The sequence below is a fragment of the Macrosteles quadrilineatus genome, unplaced genomic scaffold (assembly GCF_028750875.1).
Source record: "Macrosteles quadrilineatus isolate MER2022 unplaced genomic scaffold, UCM_ALF_1.0 Scaffold_7__1_contigs__length_78375512, whole genome shotgun sequence".
Taxonomy (NCBI): domain Eukaryota; kingdom Metazoa; phylum Arthropoda; class Insecta; order Hemiptera; family Cicadellidae; genus Macrosteles; species Macrosteles quadrilineatus.
The window spans coordinates 46431922-46456544 of record NW_026542600.1 but is presented as its reverse complement, the minus strand read 5'-3'; the positions used below and the strand labels follow the sequence as shown (position 1 = coordinate 46456544).

The window sequence follows — 24623 nt, the reverse complement described above, 5'->3', positions numbered from 1 at the left end:
AAGTGATTTAATTATTTCGTCTATTACGATTGTTTTACCATCGATATGTTGAGTAATCGAGAACAATAGGCTAAAACCTTACCTTATAAGTCAATCGATAAATAATTTCGATCGTTATGATTACCACAATCGAAATTCACAACTGTGTACCACAGCTGATTTTCACTCCCTTGAGACTAAAAATGATTTTTACTCCCTAAAAGAGTAAATGCTACTTTAGACCCGCAACGCATACACGGCTGTTTTTTCTGCAGTATGACAAAAACACTTTTATTTTATTTACCGTTCATTTGATGTATCAGTCATTGTAATTTGTACATTGTACATTAAATAAATAAATGTTAAAACTAGGGAGTTCTTTTTCGGACACCCGGTATACTTTAACAAAATTGATATTATAATAGATCAACTTACCCATACACGCACACACGACCACTGTTTCCTTTAACATCCTGAAAAAGATAAACATATATTACATTTTGATCTGACTATCAGCTTTCACCACAAGTCATATCGCATTATAAAGTATAAACACTCTAATCGGAATCTCATGACATGTTTACACAGTACGGGTTACAAATATCATGACCATATGTACAAATCCTAATTCATTTAAATCTATATTAAATGGAAGGGAAATAGCCAATCGGATGGAATAAAAGTTTTTTTTTAATCAGAAGGGTAAGAACTCAAAAATACACTGAGCCCAACCTGTGACGATGTTTTGTAAACAGCTGGACAGAGACTCACATTTAAAATGTTTACCTATAAATTTTAATATTACACCGAAATATAAGTTAAGCAGTTCACGTGAAAAAGCCTCGGTTGTTACTGATTGTTTCCTTCACGAACTCGTGTTTCTCTAGCAGCTGTTTGGTTTCCAACAATTTCCTCGCTTCAGAAAAGACTGACCAAGTAAAAATGTATGCTATTATATCGTTATGAGAATGTTGAATTTATTTATTTATTATCATTCCAACGGCAGAGCCATTTGAAAAATACCCCCGCCGCAGCAAACCTGCCGACTAAGCGAATTTCCATTTGTCTGAATTGATTTTCAGTTAAATATATTTTAATAACATTAGGTTTAACGAGTACCTAGGTTTGCTGCTACAAGGAAACTAATAAAGTGTGTTTTTGAGTAAAATATTGATAGCTTAGTACAAAATAAATAAATTTGCCAAGTTTGATCAAAATATATCCATAAACAAACAAACTACAACATTTGACAATATTCTCCATAAGAATAACATGGGAATTTTAAATTTACAATTTTTTTAATTTTCTCCGTTACTAATAATCGAACAAAAATACTTTTATATACTAAATTATTTGTTTTTTAAGCTCTTTAAAAAGGTCTAAAGAGAAATCGGGAAATTTTGTGTTTTGAGGGTCAAAAGTGAGAAAAACCTATTTTTACCCCATAAAGCCCCCCGTAAAGCCCCGTTCCCATAGTCCGATCGTGCTGGTTCGCGAACTCATTCAAGTTTATCCCGCTTTACACCTTTAAACCAAATTTCATCAAAATCGGACAAAAATTACTCAAGTTATCGCGTTCACGGACGTATATATATATATATATATATATATATATATATATATATATAAGTCTATATATATATACATATATAAAAATTTGAACGAATGGTGTTTTTGGCCTCTGGGGACATCAAAATGAAAAAGTAAATCGGTCCCGGGTCTAGGTCTTACCGTGCCACCTACGGTAATAGCTACTTCCCTATAGGGAAATTCGCTAAAAAGGCAACAAACAGTTTCCAACTTAACACAAACAATGTGACAATCGAAAGAACAATAGAAAAATCAACAATAAATAACAATAAAGTTAATAACAATATAAATAAATGACAAAATAAATAACAACAATATAAATAAATAACAATATGAATAAATAACAATATTAATAAATACAATATAAATAAATAACAATACCCGTTACAATAAATATGTAAATGAATGCCAAAAAATTTAAAAAAATAGCGTAAGGCTGAATAACAACAAAAACATTTGAAGGTGAGACAATCATCGACAAAAATTCAACTAAGCAATTTCATTCCGTTGCTCGCCAAGGACAGTGAGGAACTTTCTTCGAGCTGGTTTGAAGCCGTCGAAGAAGAAGTCCACTGCACCTGACACCGTGTTTCCCAGGCGAAGAATCCTAGCGAGTGGACTGTTGGCGTCATAGGATGTTGACCTGAAGCGCCGGCCAAAAAATGCTCTGAGACGAGTTCTGCCTGGAACCCTGATGTCGATCTCCAGAAAAAGTTCGGAGCAACTGAGAATGCCATTCATGATCTTGTATAGGAGACACAGGTCAGCAACATCTCTTCGAAGGTCTAAAGGATGCAATCCCAGCATCTGTGCACAGTCGTCCACGGGAGCGTCTCTATAGGAGTAGCCATTTCTAACACAGACCAGACGAAGAAATCTTTTCTGGATGGCGTCCAAGCGTTGCCTGTCGAATTCCGTGTAGGGCGACCAGACCACAGAAGCATATTCAAGACCTTGTCTGACTAATGCGCAGTACAGAGACTTCAAAGCATGGGGACAACGGATACCTCGTGTGAATCGTATGATGAATCCCAGCATTTTGTTTCCTTTCTTGGCAACATGGTCCACATGATCTCCAAACCGTAGGTCGTGTGAGAAAATAATTCCTAGGTCTTTTATGGTCGTGGTTCTTGGAATACTGTCTACTCCAAAAAAATACAAAAAGATGAGCGGATTAAGAGAGCGATGGTACGTTATAACAGAACATTTGCTGGGATTTATCTTCATATTATTGTCCTCACACCATATCATAACCTTATCCAGGCTCATCTGTAACTGTGCAGCGTTATTGTCAGAAGACACCTCACAAAAAAGCTTCAGATCATCGGCGAACATGAGGGCACCAACGTCCATCTGGTCAAGAAGATCATTGATGAATACATTGAAGAGGTACGGTCCCAAATGAGAACCCTGTGGAACCCCAGAAGTCTGATAAAAGGGTCTTGACACAACGGAGCCAATCCTGACAGCCAAGTGACGATCAGCCAGGTAGTCTTGAATCCAACTGACTAATGGCATAGACTAGGCAACACAAGTAGACTCCTCATCCCATTGTAAATTTTGAAGCTTGTTTTTTGTGTCTAGTTCATGTACGTCCACACTGATCGCTGGGGTAGACAACATTTTGTTTCTGTTATTTTAGGGTTATTTTCATGATTTGTGCTTTACTATTTGGTTATATAATTAGGAGACTAGTTATTGCTTAAGATTACATCGTTTTATTTGGTTAAATGAGGTTTTAAATGACTGAAATAACAAGAAACAAACTGTAAACAAAACATAACCTCTACAGTTGGACGTACAGAACTAACAATAAAATTGGCTTCAGCTGTTCCATAGGGATGACAAATCTACTAAGGGAGTATGATTTATCTATGCTAATGGGTTAAGGAATCCATACCCCTTAAGTTTAGAGATTCAAAACTGAGCCACAGTTCTTCCATTAGGAGCATGTGATTTGAGAGAAATTAGTAACCTAGTTTTTTTTACCTAGGATGCTAGGCACGAGCTCGGAATTGTTTTTCACATTACTTTAGGCTAGACCTGGGTTACGGCATTTCACTTAGCTAAAATCCATTGGTGATTTGACGGGGTTTGAACCCAGGACCCCAGGAACCGGAGTCCCGCGCTCTAACCACTAGACCAGCTCGCTAGTAAGCTCTTTAGTAACCTAGTAATGGCGACTTGTTATTTAACATTAGACAACTATGATTTTAACGTTGAGTATATTTATACAGTATTCATTTTCAATTGACTTGTATAGTTCTTGTTGTAAAGCGTTAAAACACGGGTTAAAATATGCACATTTTATTTGACAATACGAAACGTGCTCAAGCACAAAATAAGTCGAATGTGTAAATGGAAAACAATAACCTGTTATAGTATATTACGTTACTAGCCCTGAAAATATGGTTTTACCATACCAGTCCGGTAAACACATTTTGGGCGAGTGACGTACGATATTTTACGCGATACTACTAAATCCGTACAAATACTTATTATATTACCACCGACTAAAGGACTAACAATCACTAGTCATAAGGTTATGTTTTTGTTTATAAACTAGCCACTCTCACTCATTGCCAAATATATAATCAGCTGGTTGGTGTCTGGTAAAACTCATTACAGTACACTAGTACGTAATGAAACCCGTTTTTGATTAAGCTGACGGCAAACAGCTGTTTTTTGGACTTAACCCTTGCGTGGGAAGTTCCTTAAAACAGTGTAGTGTGGCGTGAATTTATTTATTTTACGATAAACTGTTTTTTATTATTGACGAAAATATGCACATTTTTCATCGTAGATTCCCACCAAGAATTTTTCATCCCTTAACTACTTACAAAAATAAAAAGTCCTACTGAACATTTTGACATAATTAATCGAAATCTTTCTCTTTACTTAGCTCGTTGGAATTTGTCAAATGGTTACAGAGTAAATTCTAACAAAAAATCTAAATTTCTATGTTATTTTTATGGTTGTTATGTTAACTGTTTTATTTTGCTTGTTAATTTATATATTTCGATCAAATTTGGTAAATTTATTTATTTCATACCAAGCCAAGCTATTACATGTAATTAAAAACCACAATTTATTACATTCCTTGTAGCAGAAAACCTAAGTACTCACTACATCTTTTGTAATTTAAATGCCGAATAAATCCAACATGTATAAAAGAATATTTCAGTGAAAAAACGATCAGGCCAATGGAAATTCGCATAGTCTAGGTATGATGCAGCGGAGTTATTACGACAGGATTTAACCCATACCATCTGCCATTACTGGACAATCTATTACATGATACCTACATTTTTCAAAACGCTAAGGCGTTTATGGCATCGCTATTGCAACGTATGTTTAGTAAGAAAGAAGCAAACTCGTACTTCGCTACGGCATGACAACACAATAACTCAATGCAGCTTTTTAAAGTACTGTATACGATTTTCAGATAAGCTTACAACCGAGGTTAATAAAATATTCTCTTTAGTTTATTAACAGTACACTGTATTTTGTGCCATTAAACATAATGAAAATCCTTCTTTATTGGGGCGAACTAAGGACCTTACAACCATTTCTTACAGTTAACCAATAAATAAATAATAATAAAAGTCCATGAACAAATACAAATTAGAAACACAATTTGTAACATAACAAGTAATAACATACTTTTTCGTTTCCTTTACATTAATCATTCACACATTTGTCACTCACACATACACTCTCTGCTACACACAGGCTCAAATGCTCACCATCCTGCCACTCCATGAACATTCCGAACAAGGTAAATATTCTTTCAGACGGGATCGGTTTTCAAAGAGTGGACGATCCAAAAGTATCCCTTACATCTTTTCCACGAAAATGTTTAAACTCCTTTCTAGGGAAATCTGGCATTCCTAAATGAATAGTCCCTAGGGTGATGAAAAGCATAAGGAATTTCCGATGGTATTTAGTTTTGAACACTAATTTGGTTCTCGTTGTAATTTTGTCGCCAAAACCACATTCCTGTGATAGAAGGATAGACAACACATCATTCTCAAGAAATGTTTAGATAAATAAACAATTAAACAAAGCACGTTCGCAAGATGGCGAGTTTCAAGAGGCCGAGCACAGTCACCTCTCCCACTGCCCTAGTCGCCTAGCGTCCGGTCATCAAAGTGGGCCTCTAGTCCACGGGCCTGGTGGCGCTGTGTACATTAACATATTTGTCCAGTTGTATAAGATGACACCAGTATTTACGTAACCTAAGTCAACGATTGGTGGTTATGTAATATGAGTTGTCGGGGAAAGTGTGGATGACCTTTGTATCAACGGCCACCGGGTATCACTTCCCACCACCTCGTGCGACGTCCCTGGCGCCTTATCTGGCGACCTCTGGGAGACCTCTGGGACACTAACTTTGCGATTTGGATCATCTCCAGGAGAGGTTTGGTCTTCCTCCTACCTGGTTGTAACTAATTATGTTCACCAAAGCACTGTGCTATATGTTGAAGCTAACCTCCATGGATACAGTGGGGGAAAATAAGAATTTTAGTGACAACCCAAGAGCTCACCACTTGATACTTAATGGTACAATTGACTTTTGGATGATGAAGTTCCCATTGCATTAGCCCATTGGGCTGTAGTAAGTTTTGAAGGTGCATTGTTGGATAAATTCAATTTCCACAAAAATTCAATTTGACTCCGTTAAAAAATCGTATTCAGTAACAGAAGTCAGTGCGGACAGTAATAAGAAATTATATTCAGCACACACCGTCTGTAGTCCATTTCAATTAAATTTATTTTATCAGATACTTCCCATAGTCACAGGCGGTACCATCACAGACATTGCTAGTTTTCCGCATGCACTATATTATCTCTGCAATCACCTATTTACATCTGGTTTGGCTCATGTAGCTTACAACCTTAATAGTACTTCACTGTCACCTTGAAGATCACGAATAGGTCTTTGGTAACAGGAAATTAAGGCGATAAGAAACCTTAAATTTCATACGGCTGCCAAGCGAGAGCAGGATCAATGTTAATTTGCCACTTTCAGTTTCAACCATAATGTATTATAATTAACTAGACTACTTCACCATAATTCAATATTGCAGTTACGTCAATTTCATTATGTGAATTAAGATTAAAATGGGTTATATTACGATGTAGGTCAAGGTCAAACAATTCCACTTGAAATAGTTTAACTCGATAAAATTAACTTTTATTGCAAAAATTTGATAATTTAAGCTAATTAACCTTAAACCTCAATGCGTGTTTTATAACTCTATAACATAGCTTCTAAAGCAATTTAATTTCCATATAGTCTTGGAAAAAAATCATTGTATGATTTTATAGGCTTCGTTAAAATTAAATTTTTGGAGTCAGATTGATTGGTCTTTTAATTTATTGTGGAGTAATTTTGTTGCCATCTTAAAGTTGTTTACTCTATTTGACATAATTTCGAAACAACACGAAATTTGAACAGGAATATTCGTTCAATTTACAGATAGTGTTGAGAGTTTTACAACCCGACTTTTAACCTTTTTTACTCTCACCTCACCATGCAGTTAACTCATATTTACTAAAGTTCTTGCATAAACTTTTACAGGTTTGGTTCAATAAAAATGTCTTCTGATTTTCCCACTCTTTGCACTGTATTTTGCAAATAATTGTTTGTTCTGGATTTTTGCAATTTGTTCATAAACATTTGAATACTTGGTTACCTACACGATATTTACCGGGTGGAACCGATTCACTCATTTGGTTGATCATTAAGGTGTCCATAATATATCTTAAAGATAAATATGGCTGTCAAATCATATTCAATCTTAGAAGTCAACCTTATAATACCCAGGAATTTCCAGCTGAATTCACCTAAACATGCATATGCAGTGTTACAAAAACGAGGGAGTATTTTGGTATAAGAAACTTGAATCCATCATCAATATTAACGATAACAAGAAAATACGTTGAAATCGTCATATTTCATATGTGGGTGTATAAATATTATTGTACACTATCTAGACATTTTGGCTGACATGAGTTTCCCGAAAGAAATCTTAGTTTCTGTAGCCTGCGTGAAACATCAACTCCATGTTTTACATCACACTCAATAACAAAATTCCGTACGTTATATAAGGCGTTTGCCGAAGGTAACTTATGGACTAAGAAGGTCGAAAGGGAAAATACTTTCATCGTAGGCTCTTATGACGACAACCAATCGAAGAATGAGAGATTGATTCATCGATGATGATCGGCTTGATGGCGCTTTCTTGACTGACAGGTGAAACGATCACTCGGCGAGTTCGGCGCTTTCTCGTGATGGAGGGTCACAGGCCACGAGGCTTCTGAACCACCGAGCCATCATAAGATAAATTACACTTCGCACCATCATATTATGTAAGGTGGATCCATCGACGAACCTTCTAATGTACTGCTTGATACCACTTATGGCCAAAGATATATCTTGAAGTTTGAACTAAAAGATAAGAGATTGATACAAATCAAATTGTTAGCATATCCGGTTTTAGAAAATAGAATGCCAAAGTATTTTGAAAGTGAATTTAGCTTGGTTAAAGGTAGTTTGAAAACCTCATACCACTGCTTTAACTTTATGCATGCCTCCATCATAGGAGTGCATTATTTGACATGGCTTTTGTTGTACTGTCTGCCGTTTTTTGAACAATATCCCTCTTCGTGTTTAATAGAGGTATTAATTAATAGAGGCCTATGGTTACGACTGGTTAGCACTGAGATTATTTGCGCTTGCAAAATTGCTATGTGACTAAGTTAGTTAGTTTTTTATGATAACTTTTTATTATTATTCGACCTAAATACCGAACTTACATCTTGGACTACTTGCATGAATCTCACAATGGCATGGTCCGAATGAAGTCTGAGGCTCGGGGTCATGTGTGGTGGCCAGGTATGGATGCTCTAATTGAACAGACGTGTCACCGTTGCCGTGAATGTAACTTGTTTGCTAAAAATTTACCAAGTAAAACACATCTAGTCAACTGGCCTAAAGAAAGTAAACCTTGGAGTCGAATCCATTTAGATTTTGCTGGACCATTTTACGGACAAATATTTCTCTTAGTGATTGACGCTTTCTCGAAATGGCCAGAAATAGTACCTATGTCCTCTATTACAATAGAAAAGACAGTAGAAGCGTTCAAGAATTTGTTGTGTAAATATGGCATACCTAGAACAATCGTCTCAGACAACGGAACTTCATTTACTTCGCAAGGTTTTAAAGATTTCTGCCTGCGCAATAATATCAAACATATTACGACTCCAGTAGCTCACCCAAGTTCTAATGGACGAGTGGAGACAAATGTATATACCTTTAAAAGAGCTCTGAACAAATTACAGTACAATAAAGAGCCTAGCTTGTTCCCAGACAACTTGAGGACATTCTTATTTCGATATCGAGCTACACCTCACACTGCAATTAGACAAACACCTGCATTTTTGTTCTTGGGTCGTAATCTGCGAACTAAATTAGATTTTATCAAACCTTCACAAGAGATAAACCTTCTGAAGTGCTGCGATATAATAAAAACAGAGGCTTTTCCATTGGGAGTAAAGTGTACATTCGTACTTTTGTTGAAGGGAAAGTAAAATGGAAAATAGGAACCGTACTTAGACAGTTAGGTAGGAACACATGGTTGATTGATTCTAATGGACACACTAAAAGACATACAAGTGCTACCAAGACAATGAATCGGAAGAGGAAGACGACCTGCATTAAACAATTACCACAGCTACTGACTTCTTCAGATTTCCAAGTACAAAATCAAGAAAACCATGGATCACCAGCTGTATTTCCTAGCCCTAGAGCAATCCCTGCAGTAGCTTCACAACATCCGAATGTACCTCCTCAGCTGCGAAGATCAACAAGGACCTTCAGACCAAAAAGGTTAATTGAAGAAGTCTAAACTTGGTGGAAAGAAGTGATATGTTTTTAACATTGTTTAGTTGCAGCTGACTTTTAAGTTGTTATTATTATTGTTTTTGTTTCTAGTTTTGACTCATGAATAAGTTCAGTTCTCTTTTATTAAATTAATTTACCTATCAATTTATGTCTTTACTTCAAACATAAAACTATTCATCACCTTGCTTCGGTGAAAAGAAATTGACTCCTTCAGCAGCTTTAAACTTTACTGGCTTGAAATGCTTTACCAAAAGTTCATAAAGTTGTTCATAAGTGAATTCACAAATATCTTTTGGCTTGCAAATAGTTACCAATGTTTTAAGTACTGTACTATCCAGGCAGTCAATGAATAAACATCTTTTAATATCATCATTTGTAATATTGCCCAAACATAAATTTGCCTTGAATTTAATATTCCAAACATCAATGTCGCATGAATTGGGGTTACATTTTTCACATCTAGGTTGACTTACCAACATAGGATTATTAATAGTTGCTGGTAATGTATCTTCAGACAGACATTATAATGAATTAGACTGTGGAAGTGAATAAACTATCTTGCACTATTAATTTTTCTATAAAATCATCCTCGTCGCCAGTTTTATGTTTGATGCAATTACATAAATTGATAGGTAAATTAGTTTAATAAAAGATAACTGAACTTATTCATGAGTCAAAACTAGAAACAAAAACAATAATAATAACAACTTAAAAGTCAGCTGCAATTAAACAATGTTATAAACATATCAATTATAATTAGTGTTTTGTAATATTTTATAGATACAGGTTAAGCGTAAGAAAGGAACATGTGGCCCTAGCTTTGAATAAATAAATATAGGGTTTCTTTTAATCCTATTAAAATAACTAATCACCCAATTTTGAAGATGAATAATTATTAACATGATTAAAATGATTAATTTAGGGGGGACTAACATATAAGACATTTTTACAATCTTTACAAACCAAATTTACAGGAAATGTTTAAAATGTAAACAGGGCATTACTTTGTATGGTAAATATTACTTTAATCGCTTGGTCAGTGGCGTTGCTTGGTTAAATTCCAGGGGGGGGGGGAGAAGCCTCAAATTTTCCAACTGCTTAACATAGATTTCCCAACTATTTTTTATTTTAAGAAATCAATTTCCGTGCTATTTTAAAAATCTACAAATTATTATACTACGCTGCAGTCACACTAAATTCAGTATTTATTAACTTGCATTAACAAAACATAGCTAGTTTTACATATAAACAAAATTACTCAATTCAAAAAACGTCTAAAACTTCTACCAATTCATAACGAAATTTTATGACTTCAAAAAATATGAATAAGTATTGTTTTAAATCCAAAAAACTTTACAAACCATTGAAGTAGCAGACGTAGCAGTGTAAAATTTTAGGAATATAAAATAAGCCTAGTACAAATTAGTATAGAAAAAAATACTTTATTACAAAATAATGAAATTAAAATACTTTTAGAAGTTGATATTAAGATCAACATTTTATCTTTCATAAAAATTACAATTAGGCCTAAACAAGTTTGTAATGATGAAATATTAATATCATCATGAGTAATATTACAATAATATAATATTAATAATATTAATAATATTAATATAATATTATTATTAATATAATATTATTATTAATATAATATTATTATTAATATAATATTATTATTAATATAATATTATTATTAATATAATATTATTATTAATATAATATTATCGTTGTGAATAATATTATTCTAGTCTAGAAAAGAATAAACCTAAAATAAGAGGTTTACTTTACTATAGCGGCTTGGTTACTTTATCTTTCAACTCTAAATTCGTCAACCACTTAATCTCACACAATCCAATCTTGATTTCATCATCCTAATCAGCATTAAGAGGCAAACAATTTAGTATGTTACATCTTTACTCTACGTCTACTGGCTACCAAAATATTAAAAGTGCTTAAGGTCATGACTATGACTCCCATATTGTGCCTATTACATCAATAATTGCTTCTGCTTCGTGTATCAATTTATGGATACATCTTTATAACGAGCTGTATATCATAGTAGGGTAAGTATATATATAGTTCACTTTAGTTTTGTCTGTGTATTTTATATAATATAGTAATTTTGTTTACTTGGTAATCTAATCATTTTGTGTTTCCCCTGTAGCATTATAATTCTAGTTTTATTGGTTGTGAATCAAGTATCAAATAGATTTTTAAATGTTATGGACCTGGTAGGAATAAAATATCTTTTACCAATTCTAAAATTGTGTTAGTTATCTTGTTGGTTATGTTGTTAGTTGTCTTTCTTTGATTTTCCATCATGAGTGGAACATGTCAAATACATTTTTAACACCTAATGTATCAGGTTAAATATTTAAATTAATTAGCAATAGAAAGGTTAGATTGGAGTCGAACGCGGATACGAAAGAGATGTTGCAAGTAGGAATACGAAGGATCGAAGATCGAAGATCGAAGATGTACCAAGGATACAGGAACTACAAGAGGCTGAAAGGCTACCGTAGTCCGACCTTTGACCTCACAACCTACCGACCGACTATTAGCCTCAGGACGGGAATGATTTTATCAACCGCCAATTAAATAAGGCGTGTTGGGTGTTAAACACATACCTGCGTAGCTTGGCGGGAACCTACGCCTGGGCACAGACGTATAGTGTATACGCCTACACGTCCATTCACTGCGGATTAATCAATTCCTTAAATTAAGAGGCACGTTTTACTGTTTTGTTTAGTGAACTTTCGCCCCAACTAATACTTACCAAATTGCCTGAAAGTTGTTAAATTTTGATTCACAGCCCATTTGTATTTACCTATTTAAGTTATCCAGCTTATTTACAACATTTGATAAGAAGATAGCTCGTTTATGATTATTCCTAAAAAGAAGTTTAATTGGATTGTTAGGGAATTTCACTATAGGGTTGAGGCTATTCGTAGGTGGCACAGTAAGACCTAGGCCCGAGACCGATTAACTATTTTCACTTTGATAGTCCAAAAAATATTTGTAAAATTATATACATGTATACCCACGAACACGATAACTTAAGTAATTTTGAACCGATTTTTGATCAAATTTAGCATCAATGTGTAAAGAAACTTGAATGAGTTCTTGTACCAGCTTGATTTGATAATCGAAACAAGGTATCACGAGTTTTAATTTTTTGTATTGGGTCCTTAAATTTAATTTTGATTTTAAATTTAAATTTCTTAAGCTGGGTTTAAAACTTGTAAAACATGGAATGTCCTATTTTAATTACAACCATCGGATACCGTAGAGCTTAAAAAATATAATTGTTACTGAGAAAATAAAAAATAACTGTACATTTTAAATTCCTATGTTATTCCTTAGGAGAAAAGAAAACTGTTGTATTTTTCTTGTTATTATATTTTGATCAAATTTAGCAAATTTATTTGTTTAATACTACACTAGTTATTAATTGGAATTGTTGTTAATGAACATAGTAGCTCAGTGGTAGGGCCTTATTCTCAATAAACAGACATTACTGGATCAAGCTAGATGATTCTTATTGGTAGTTAATACCACTGGTTTGGGGAGCGAGCTGGTCTAGTGGTAGACTTCAGTCCCGGGCTCAAAACTCACCAAATCACCAATGGATTTTATCTAAGTGATAATGCCGCAACCCCTAGGTCTAGCCTGAAGTTATGTGCAAAACATTCCCGGGCTCGTGTCAAGCAGTCATAGGAGAAAAAAACAAAAACAAAAAACAACTGGTTTGTCTATGTGACTTACCTTTGCCGTCTTTACAACACAGCACATAAAATGACGGGCAGTTGTAGTTGAAAAATAAATAGATTATATTTTTGATTCAATATAAAATTAATCATTCGCTTTAATAAAGATTGCGTTACGAATTTTATATATAATTGTTATAGTGAATAACTACTACGGATGGTTCATTGAATGATCACTGAATGGAACTAAGTATATTCAAGTGAATATTTAATGCCATATATAAAACATAATGTTATGTACGTCAAACACACCCTATAAGTTTTATCTAGTAAAACATTATTAATTCTCGGCCATCTAAAATTATGTCCAGTTAAAAGAGTGAATACAAAGTTTTGAAATTTCTTAGTGTAGTTTGTTTAACACTTTTTTGGTATCTTGATAAGAGAGCGGACCCGTTTGTGTGACCCTGCCATAGTTAAAAAATATAATACTTTATTGAGGTGATATAATTTCACATTTTCATAGACCCTTTAAAATAAATTTAACAGGACAAAATAGTCTCTTTGTTTTAAATCAACACAATTATAGCCATTTTAAATTGTTATTAATTTATGTAAACGGATAGTTATTCCGAATTTAGAGTTTTAGAGAGAGTTGCATTATTTCAAATGGATGCCAAGCAAGACATTCAATGAAGACGATTTTAATAATAACGCCAAAACAGTGTAGTTGATTTTAGGCCTAATCATCTTAGGGGTTAGGGATATTTATACAGGGTGTTTCCAAATTGTCTGGACATATTTTGTGGACTTGTTCCCTGGGCTCAGAGAGACATAAAATGACATACAAGTATGGGTCTAAAATGCCTAGATTTCTGTCTCTTGGTCTGTTTGTGATTTAAAAAAATATTTTATATCTTGGGAATTTTTCAAGCTAGAGATTTCAAAATTGGTATTAAATGTTTAATTTAGAATTTAAAGAGCTTACAAAATGTCGTTCCGATATATCAAGCAGTTTCAATATGGTGGCCATGTAAAGTCTTTAATGCCAAATTTCATGAAAACCGTAAATATTAAGATCATCGTTTTACGATCAAAAAGATGGAGAATTTAAATCCAAATCAAATGAGATTTTGTTTAGTAAAATCGGCCCACAAACAACTGAGTTGTCAGTTTTAACTACATTCGGTTACGCAATTTAATAGGACTATCATACTGCTCTTAAGTTAGGTTTATTATTTGGAATGTAGAAAAAAACTGATAACTCGGTTGTTTGTAATTCGTTTTAACAAACAATCCTTTGATTTGGATTTTAATTTTCCACCTTTTTGACCCTGAAAACAATTTCCTCAATATTTACGGTTTTAATGAAATTTGGCTTTACAGATTTGAAATAACCGCAAAAATTAAAACGGCTCGAGATATTGGAACACAATTTTGTAAGCTCTTTTTACCTTTTAAACTACACATATACACTATTTTTGAAATTTCTAGAAAATTGCTCACAAACAGACCGACACACAGAAATATAGGCATTTTAGACCCATACTTATATGGAATTTTATGTTTGTCTAATCCCAAGGAATAAGTCCACAAAATATGTCCAGACAATTTGGAAACACCCTGTATACTATTAACGTTGTACAAATTTCCTCTCACCTTTCTCCATACAGTTTCAACGCTCTCAACTTTACTCAAAACACTAATTGGCCAACATTTCCATGGGATTGGGCAATCTAGTAGAATCATAAATATGTTTGCAAAAATGATAGATGACGTACGCGAATCCACTCTCAGAAAACAAACAAACGATATGTCTTGACGTCAATTTGTATAACCAGTTTCGCGTGTCCCCGAAGAACCATTACCACATGGACGGTGGAAGGAATTCCCAGTTGTCCTGCGAATGACCCCTTGTCTGCTGACCCCAAGCCCTCAGTCGTGAACCTAGTGGTTCAATCGCGTTTATAATTCGATCGTGAACGATTACAGCGACAAACAGAGCGAAGATCTCCAGCGTCGTCGTGGTCTTCCTGGATCGTTATCTTGGAATCCTTTCCCATAGGAATAAAATTGACGTTCTTTGTCATCAGTGTGTAATTTGAATCCTTGGAACTATCGCATATTATTTGTTTAGGAATTAATATTTAAATAGTAATACTGTACATTGTAAAATATAATAAGAATACTACATTAACACTTTGGGACAAAGCATATTATTGTTTAATGGCTAGAGAATCATGTAAATTTCATCTAAATAATTGTGCAGAGAAATGTTCAACGGAATTGTTTTCACGATTATGCATATACAGGTGTTTTTTTTTAAGTAACCTTAAATTACTGCGAGCAAGCTTTTATGTTGGTATCACCGTTTACTTTACTTAATTGCTGTTTAGCTGAAAATAATTATTGTATAGTTATCTATAAGTTTTAGTGTTATTGGGAATTTAATGTGAACAAGACTCAACATTTAACAAGTGTTTTCACAAGTTCATAGTTCAATAGCGTATGCATTGTAGGTGTATGTTTTTTCTAAAGATCCCCTTTCCTCAAATTCTTGAGTGAGTACTGTTGTTGATTTTTTAGGTACTGGAAAAACACCTGGAAACTTAATTTGGAACTTATCTTGCCATAACATCAATGATTTACTTTTAACGTATTCTTTTACAATAGCTTGCAAAACACCATGTTGAATCTTATTTATAATGGATTCCCAATAATTAACTATAAACCTCATAGATAACCATGCAATAATGCATATCAGCTGGACGGCAATGAAACAAAGTAAACAGGGATACCAACATATGAGTTTTGTCGTTAAAAAGTGTCTCAGATACTTGTAATTTGGGCTGCGTTGAAAAGAAACACTCTGTAGATTGGTTAATACGGCCTAAACCTCCAAAATTGAATGTTTGTGTATGATCATAGCGGCAAAACGATTAACTGTAGATACTTCAACTGATTAAGCATTGTTGTATTATCATGTACAATAAATCATCCAGTAACATTTGCCAACTCGTTTACGCTAAGAGAAATTTCTTTGGTACGTTTATATTTTGTATAAGTCGATACATTTCCAGTTACAAAAATGTCTAGTAAATGCACAGAAAAATTACACAATAAGATTTATGTCATACATTTAAAATCTATTATTCCTAATTATGTATATGATATTCGTAAGCTCAATTTGAGATTTTAAACCATCATTTTAATATATTACAATCAATTTAATAACGTGAAAATTATTTTATCTAAGCTAGACCAGTGTTAATTTAATGATACAATGTTATTAAATGCATATTTTCGTTTGCTTAAATGGACGTAGTTATGCAAAAGGGAACCATCCCACAGGGGGTTAAAACTGAGATTTATGGACCCAAAGTTAACGCTTATTTCTAATTCTATTATTTATAATATCAGTTATACTTTATATTTAGGTAAAAGTACAATGCTGTCAAATTAATTTGGCATAGTTTTTTTGTTTAAGTAACCGTCCGTTTTAAATTTTCAACGCAAAATGTGGGATGGTTCCTTTTTGTTTTAAAGTAAATTTGGGTAAAAAAATTATCAAGTAGCTTGGTTCCTTTTTGTTTTAATAATAAATTGGGGTAAAAAGGTGATCAAGTAGCTTGGTTCTTTTTTGTAATAAATTTATTACGTATTTAAAACAGACACTTCAACACTTTCTATAGCTTCTACGGCTTTTGAATGCTAAAAAAGTCTTTACTTAATACTATAATAGTTTTAAAAGTGTGTGTGTTTGAAATATTCATATGTGTTTGAAAACATATGGTGTTAGAATATTATTTGTTTTAGTTTTTGTTGGTAAACATGCTGGATCTTGATTTATTGTAAAAGCTACCTAATAAAGTATTTGTCTTATTAAAACTATATTTTAATTTATTTTTAATTGACGATGACACTACATGGTGGCAGCGGGTTTTTTTATTGTTTTAGCTATACAGTACATAAAGATGAAAGGTTTTAGTGTTCCTTCCCCAGAACATTTTGATTTTAAGGGAGAAAACTGGTCTAAATGGAAAACCCGTTTCTTGCGCTTTCAAGCGGTATCTGGGCTCACCAAATGAAGACGAACCGTATCAGGTAAACACCTTACTATATATTATGGGCGAAAAGGCCGAAAGCATATTTGAATAATTTAATTTGACAGCTGAGGAAAGAAAAAGTATCAAAACAGTTTAAAAAAAATGTGATACATATTTCGCTTCTTCTAAAAATGTAATCTATGAAAGATGAAACTCTAAAACATGTGTCACAGTATTGTGTGAAAGGTTGGCCAGAAAAATCTAAGATTCCAGAGGATGTATTGCCCTACTTGTATCATAGAGAAGATATAAGTGAGCAAAATGGTATACTTCTCTTTGGAAGTCGTATTATAATACCAAATTCTCTAAGAGCTAATGTACTAAGCTAATGTACTATGTCATGATGGACATCAAGGCATAAAAAAATGTAGATCTTTTGCAAAATTGACTGCGTGGTGGCCTCGTCTTTCTAACTTCTTTATACTTTCATTCTTTATACTACTTCAAAGAACTAGTATAAAATTTCAAGATATGTGCAGAAAATCGCGCTACAAGAGCAGAGCCGCTGATATTAACCCCATATCCGGACAGACCTTGGCAAATAGTGGGTGCCGATTTGCTAAAGTGCAAAGGTCACTGGTATCTCTTAATGTCAGACTATTATTCCAGGTTTATGGAGATTGCTAGACTAAATGACTTAAAAATGGGCACTATTGTGACATATACAAAGTCCATCTTCGCACGTCATGGTGTACCTGAGACAGTGAGAGCAGACTGTGGTTCTCAATTTGACTGCTGTCAATTCAAACAACTTGGTCATGATTATGGATTTAAATTGATTACATCAAGCCCAAAATTTCCAAAAAGCAACGGCTTCATCGAAGCGCAAGTAAAAAACTTAAAGTACCACTTAGACAAACGTGATGATCCCCACAAAATGCTACTTATGTTAAGAGCAACCCCTCCAGAAAATGGGAAAAGTCCAGCGGAATTACTTTTCGGGAGAAGGATCCGTACTTATGTTCCAATAATGTCTGATCAACTAAGACCCTATCTGGTAGATCCTGAAAAGTTGAGGGAAAAGGAAGAAGCAAGAATTGATCGTCAAAAGATTTATTTTGACAAAAGACATAGAGCCACAGAATTGCCTACTCTACCTGATGGAGCTCAAGTCCACATAAAGGACAGGAATCAAGAAGCAACTATATTAAACAAACACCATGCACCTCGATCCTATATAATTCAAACGCAAGATGGTTGTTTGCGGAGGAACAGAAGATCACTGCAAAGATTTAGCATTACTATGCCTTCTGAGCACTCTCAACCAGCACTGCAGACCAGTCCGTCAGAACACCTGAGAAGATCAGAACCTTTCGATCATCCTGCAATGGCATCGCAGGCAAATCCTTTAGCGAATCTAAGAAGATCAACGAGACAATTCAAACCTACCCGGAGGTTAGATCTTTAAAGGGGAGATGTGTTGTTATTCATATGTGTTTGGAAACATATGGTGTTAGAATATTATTTGTTTTAGTTTTTGTTGGTAAACATGCTGGATCTTGATTTATTGTAAAAGCTACTTAATAAAGTATTTGTCTTATTAAAACTATATTTTAATTTAATTTACGATAACACTACAGTATAAAATTACTGTAGTATATTAATATTACAGGTACAATTGTTACTATAATCAATAGTTCATCATCTCTCATCTTCTGCAAATTCAAAATCTAGTTCACCGCCAAAACCATCGATGTCATCCTCAATATTGGGATCGTAAAACAACTTTTTATAAAATTCATGGTGCATTTATGGTAGCCTATAAGATGATTTCAAATCTTTTAATTTTAGAAAAAAAATGACAAAAGGAACCAAGCACTTTTGGTTGTCATGAAGCTGATAATTCCTTATTTTTGCAAAAGGGAACCAAAAGCCTTTGGTTGCCATATAGCTAATAATTCCTTTAATTGCAAAAGAGAATCATGCTACATGATACCATCACTTTTGCTCCTATTTTAACTGTAATAGGAACCAAAAGGCTTGATTCTTTTTTGTAGAAAGCAAAAACCTATAAAGCTAAACAGCTGTAATTTTAAATAATTATAAAAAAAAGTTGTATCTATCTGTGGGTTGGTTCTTTTTTGTAGAAAATAAAGCCTGTTGAGCTCTACAACCTGGTTGTCATATCAACAGATCCGAAAAATTGTGGGTTGGTTCCTTTTTGCATAACTACGTCCAAATATGTTTTTACATTCAGCAATCTTCTAACCTAGAGGACCTTTCACGTAAACGATATAATTATGACAGTGTCCTCCTTTGATTTGCCTTTTTAATTGAGGTAGGGAATCATCTGCGACTGCAATGTATACCTAAAATGTACGAGAATGTAAGGCATATTCGTATTCGTTAAGTCTCTTAAAAGACGAAGACTATTATTGAGATCAGTAATATTTTATAACTTAAAATAAATAAAAAAAAAATGAACAATGAAAAACACATGGGTTGCTTCTATTAAGAACGGGACTAATGTACAACTATTTTTCACGAGCACTCTAATAAAGTTGATACAATCAATTATTTCTATGATTACAAGCAACATTTTACCACACCAGTACTTGATAAAACTTAAGTAAGCAAAAAATTAGTAATGCAATATAAGAAACATATTATTTTTTGTTAACATAAAACACAATTGATCACTTTAGCTCGTAAATTTTCATAACAAGGTACAAATTTTAGCTATCAGATCGATTGTCTAATGTTTTATATTACACTGCTTGTTATTCCCCATGAACTACGTGAAAATTAAAGTACTTCCATACGATTTTAGTAGAGAAGTAAAATCTATAAATAATTGCTTGACAATTAATTGTTTTACTGATTTGAAATGTCAATTTAGAGCCTATTTAATATGTTACTTAGTATTTTATATCGTTATAATTTTGTTTATTTGTAGGCATTATAAGAGGTGACGGAGTTTAAACGATTTCTATTACATTTAAGTACAATTTCTTCCGTAGGTAGTCAAAATTAATGTCTAAATAAAAATGCATAATAATTGCAGCTATACTGTGAGTACATATATGGTTTGTATTCATACAGGGTGATTTGTACTCAGTGTGACAAAGATTTTTTGGTGTAAGTACAAAGTAAATGAAGTGTGATGATGCATATCAAATGTTCCAAGTCAAAAAATTAGCTTCCCAAAAAATTATTTTATGTTTTTTTAAAATAACCATGTTTTTAAACTTAATACAGCGATTTCTCAATTACCTGTATATGGATTTGAGTAGATAATGTAATTTTCGTGTTCTACATTAAATTTTGAACAAGAATAATAGAAAATGACGGAGGATCAGTTGTAAAAACTCCATTTTAAATAGATTCAAAGATAAAAATTAAGATGTTTGATAAAAATTGTAAAAACAATGGTCTATTGCATTTTTCACCCTGTATACAAGAAAGTGTCGGAATATGTTAAAAACTGTGCCATTTTATAAGCTTTCCAACGATATGCTACACTATTAAGGTTTATGTCTGCTTATGTACGCTTTAATGGTTTGAAGACTACAAAGCATGGTGTCTTTAACATTTAAAACATAGAAAGTCGGCATGTATAAGCAAAAGTTGTATTTTTGATTCAGCTTGAACAGTAAAAACAGTAAAAAGTTCCCTGTTTTCTGGTATTCAAACCACTAAAACAAACAAAAAGATATCTAAACCTCAATAGTGTAGCATATGGTTGGAAAGCTTATAAAATGGCGCAGTTTTTAACATATTCCGACACTTTCTTGTATACAGGGTGTGAAAAATACAATGGACCATTGTTTTAAAAATGTTTATCAAATATCAAAACTTTTATCTTTAAATCTATTTACATTGGAGTTTTTACAACTGATCCTCCGTCATTTTCCATTATTCTTGTTCAAAATGTAATGTAGAACACGAAAATGGCATTATCTACTCAAATCCATATACAGGTAATTGAGAAATCGCTGTATTAGGTATAAAAGCATAGTTATTTTTGAAAAACATAAAATAATTTTTTGGGACGCTAATTTTGAGACTTGGAACATTTGATATGCATCATCACACTTCATTTACTTTGTACTTACATCAAAAAAATTTTGTCACACTGAGTACAAATCACCCTATTATTTATCATGTAGATACAACGTTCCATGCAATATAAAGTAAATTCGTGAACAGAAAGTTACTAATACATTTTTTTGCCAATTTTTGCTACCAGCCTTTTTTAAGGTTTTCTGCTTTTATAAAAAAATCGTCGTATTTACAATCTTACTCGACTAGTTGGGTTTTTTAAATATTTTAAACTCCCAAAACGTTGGTTAGGCCTACTACATGGTTTTGTGATGGCTTAGTAAGTTAAATCTACGAATTTTCAATAATAAACAGAGCTATACGTGAAAGAATAAAATGCCTTCACTCCAGTACCTACAGGGCCCGATAGCTTTGGAGTGTAAGCCAAATTTTCCTAAAAGCTTCAGACTCGTATTGAAATAGTATATTACGTTACTAGTCCTGAAAATATGTGTTTACCCGACGAGTGTGGTTGTTTCCGTGCGAGACGACACATTTTGGACGAGTGAAGTACGATATTTTACGCCATACTACTAAACTCGAGAGATATAATAAGAGAGGTTATGTTTTTGTTAGTAAACTAACCACTTTCCCTCATTGCCAAATACAGTATATCAGCTCGTTGGTATCCGGTAAAACTCATTGCAGTACAGACATAATGAAACCCCATTTGATTAAGCTGACGGCAAACAGCTGTTTTCTAGACTAAATCCTTGCGTGGGAAGTTTGTCAAAACAGTGTAGTGTGACGAAAAATAGTTTTAAACGACTTTACCTTATTCTAACAAAATGAAATAAAATCGCAGTTTCCGCCCCGAATTTCATTGTATTAATTAGAATCCAACACTTTTGTTATTTTAATCTGCCTTGGTATACTAATTATGCAAATGCTATATATTTGAGCGAACTCACCTGTTTTTCATTTTTGTATTTGACATAAAATAAATCCATTTAACTTTTTATAAACAAGAGGCACTTTTGTACTTGATGTAAAAGTCATGTTTGATCATACAAGTTTAACAAGACAATTAACAGTTTTTGTCCTCAAATATCTTGGAGAATAATTTCATTCCCTATCAAATAATGTTAATAAAGGGGTTTAAACTAAACTGCATCCCTGGTTGCCAAATAGGTGGAAATTATTTTGTTACATAACTACTTAAAATGGATGTCATTCACCTATTTCAATGTAGCAACTAAAAAATGTTATTCGAGATAAAAAAAAAATAGTTTAATCCCTTGAAGGGGGTTTGATCCAAAAAAATTCAAAATAGAATATAGAATATATACTACACGAGCATTAATACGTTATGCTATATTTCTAATTGTATCTGATAAAACTCCATTGATTAAAAAGAAAAAACGCCATTTTGTTAGCGATTTTCCCTATAGGGAAGTAGCTATTACCGTAGGTCTCATGGTAAGACTTAGGCCCGGGACCGATTTACTTTTTCATTTTGATGTCCCCAGAGGCCAAAAACACCATTCGTTCAAATTTTTATATATGTATATATATATATATATAGATTTATATATATATATATATAGATTTATATATATATATAGATTTATATATATATGTGTCCGTGAACACGATAACTTGAGTAATTTTTATCCGATTTTGATGAAATTTGGTTTGAAGGTGTAAGGCGGGATAAACTTGAATGAGTTCGCGATCGGGGATGCGGAATACTATCCCCCGGAAAACTACCCCCCCAGGTGAAACGTGACGTCACAAAATCTGCTAACTAACCAATATGGAAGCCGTGTCCGCGACTGGAATACTACCCCCCCTAGACAAATCATGCTATGTAATTTTAATTTTAATTCGAGTAATTCCGTTGGATAATAGAAAATGCGTATGGTGAATATAAAACAGATTGTTGAAATGTTACAGCAAGTTTGGTTGGTTAGGTTAGGTTAGATTAGAACTGTTTGACAACTAAATTTGAGTGTCCGTGACTGGAAAACTACCCCCCCGGTCTCTGACGTCAATATGACGTAGGAACCTGCTTGGGGGGTAGTTTTCCGGGGGGCAGTCTTCCTGCGACCCGCTGCGCGATCCAGCATGATCGGACCATGGGAACAGGATTTTATGGGGGGTTTTATGGGGTAAAAATTGGTTTTTCTCACTTTTGACCCTCAAAACACAAAATTTTCCAATTTTTCTCTAAACCTTCTTAAAGAGCTTAAAAAAAAAACAATTCAGTATATCAAAGTGTTTTTGTACGGTTATTGGTTACGGAGAAATCTAAAAAAAAATTAAATTTAAAATTCCCATGTTATTCTTATGGAGAATATTGTAAAATGTTGTAGTTTGCTTGTTTATGGATATCTTTTGATCAAACTTGGCAAATATATTCATTTTATACTAAGCAATAATTATTTTACTTAAAACACACACTTTATTAGTTTCCTTGTAGCAGCAAACCTAGGTACTCGTTAAACCTAATGTTATTTAAATAGATCAATTGAAAATCAATTCAGCCAAATGGAAATTCGCTTAGACGGCAGGTTTGCTGCGGCGGGGGTATTGTATTTTGCAATTGCATTCTGTTTAGTACACGGACTTTAAAAGTACATACTATCTAGCTGGAACTGTCATTATAAACTACATCATTATATTTATGCAATCGTATGCTTAAAAATCTGCGCACTTGTGTTAAAAATATAAGGTTAGTACACATTTACCTATTAAAAAACAACATAGCGTTGATAAATTGCATAACAATAAGTGAATATGTTGTTTCCCTAAGATATTTTCAATGGCTGGTTGATCCCACAATCCTTACACACCACATGTAACTAACAATAACCACTATTCTGTACTTACAGAAGTTGGCTAGATACAATCGCCGGAAAAATGCTTTTTCTTTATTGAACTTGCACGTGGTTAGAAATTCAATCGGGTTTTGATCATTTAGTTTTCCAAACTTTGCTTATTTTGATTCATCATAATACGGAATAGTTTTGGTTGGTTACTATTATATAACTAAACGTTAAAAATGATTATTTACACAAAATGTTATATCGTAAAAAAAGTTTTATAATTAGTGTGTTATTTGTTTGTATAATATATTCACAATTTCTCACCACTGTTATTCAACGCAATTCAGAGGTTAACAATACTCAAATTATTTGGAAACACTTTAAGATGTCCCAATAATTTGAGTTTGTTACTTATTAAGTTGAACAATTTGATCACAACGAAAATACAATGAGAAAGAGGAAAATTGGGATGTACATAAATTGTATTGTTTAGTTGCTTAACAGTTTAATTTTGTTCTCACAT

At 33.3% G+C, this 24623-nt stretch overlaps 2 protein-coding genes across 2 annotated transcripts in view; one reads left to right on the top strand and one right to left on the bottom strand.

Annotated features, from left to right (window-relative positions):
- The window catches only part of LOC128998345 (uncharacterized), a 51533-nt gene that overhangs the window by 26238 nt on the left and 672 nt on the right, over positions 1 to 24623 (bottom strand). The window contains exon 2 of the mRNA XM_054424449.1: positions 415 to 452. Coding sequence (XP_054280424.1) covers positions 415 to 451 — 37 coding nt within the window. The 5' untranslated portion in view covers position 452. The remainder of the gene's footprint in view (positions 1 to 414; positions 453 to 24623) is intronic.
- On the top strand, positions 17935 to 18699 carry LOC128998952 (uncharacterized). Its single transcript, XM_054425308.1, has one exon. It carries the CDS (start codon positions 17935 to 17937, stop codon positions 18697 to 18699), a length of 765 nt encoding a protein of 254 aa, XP_054281283.1.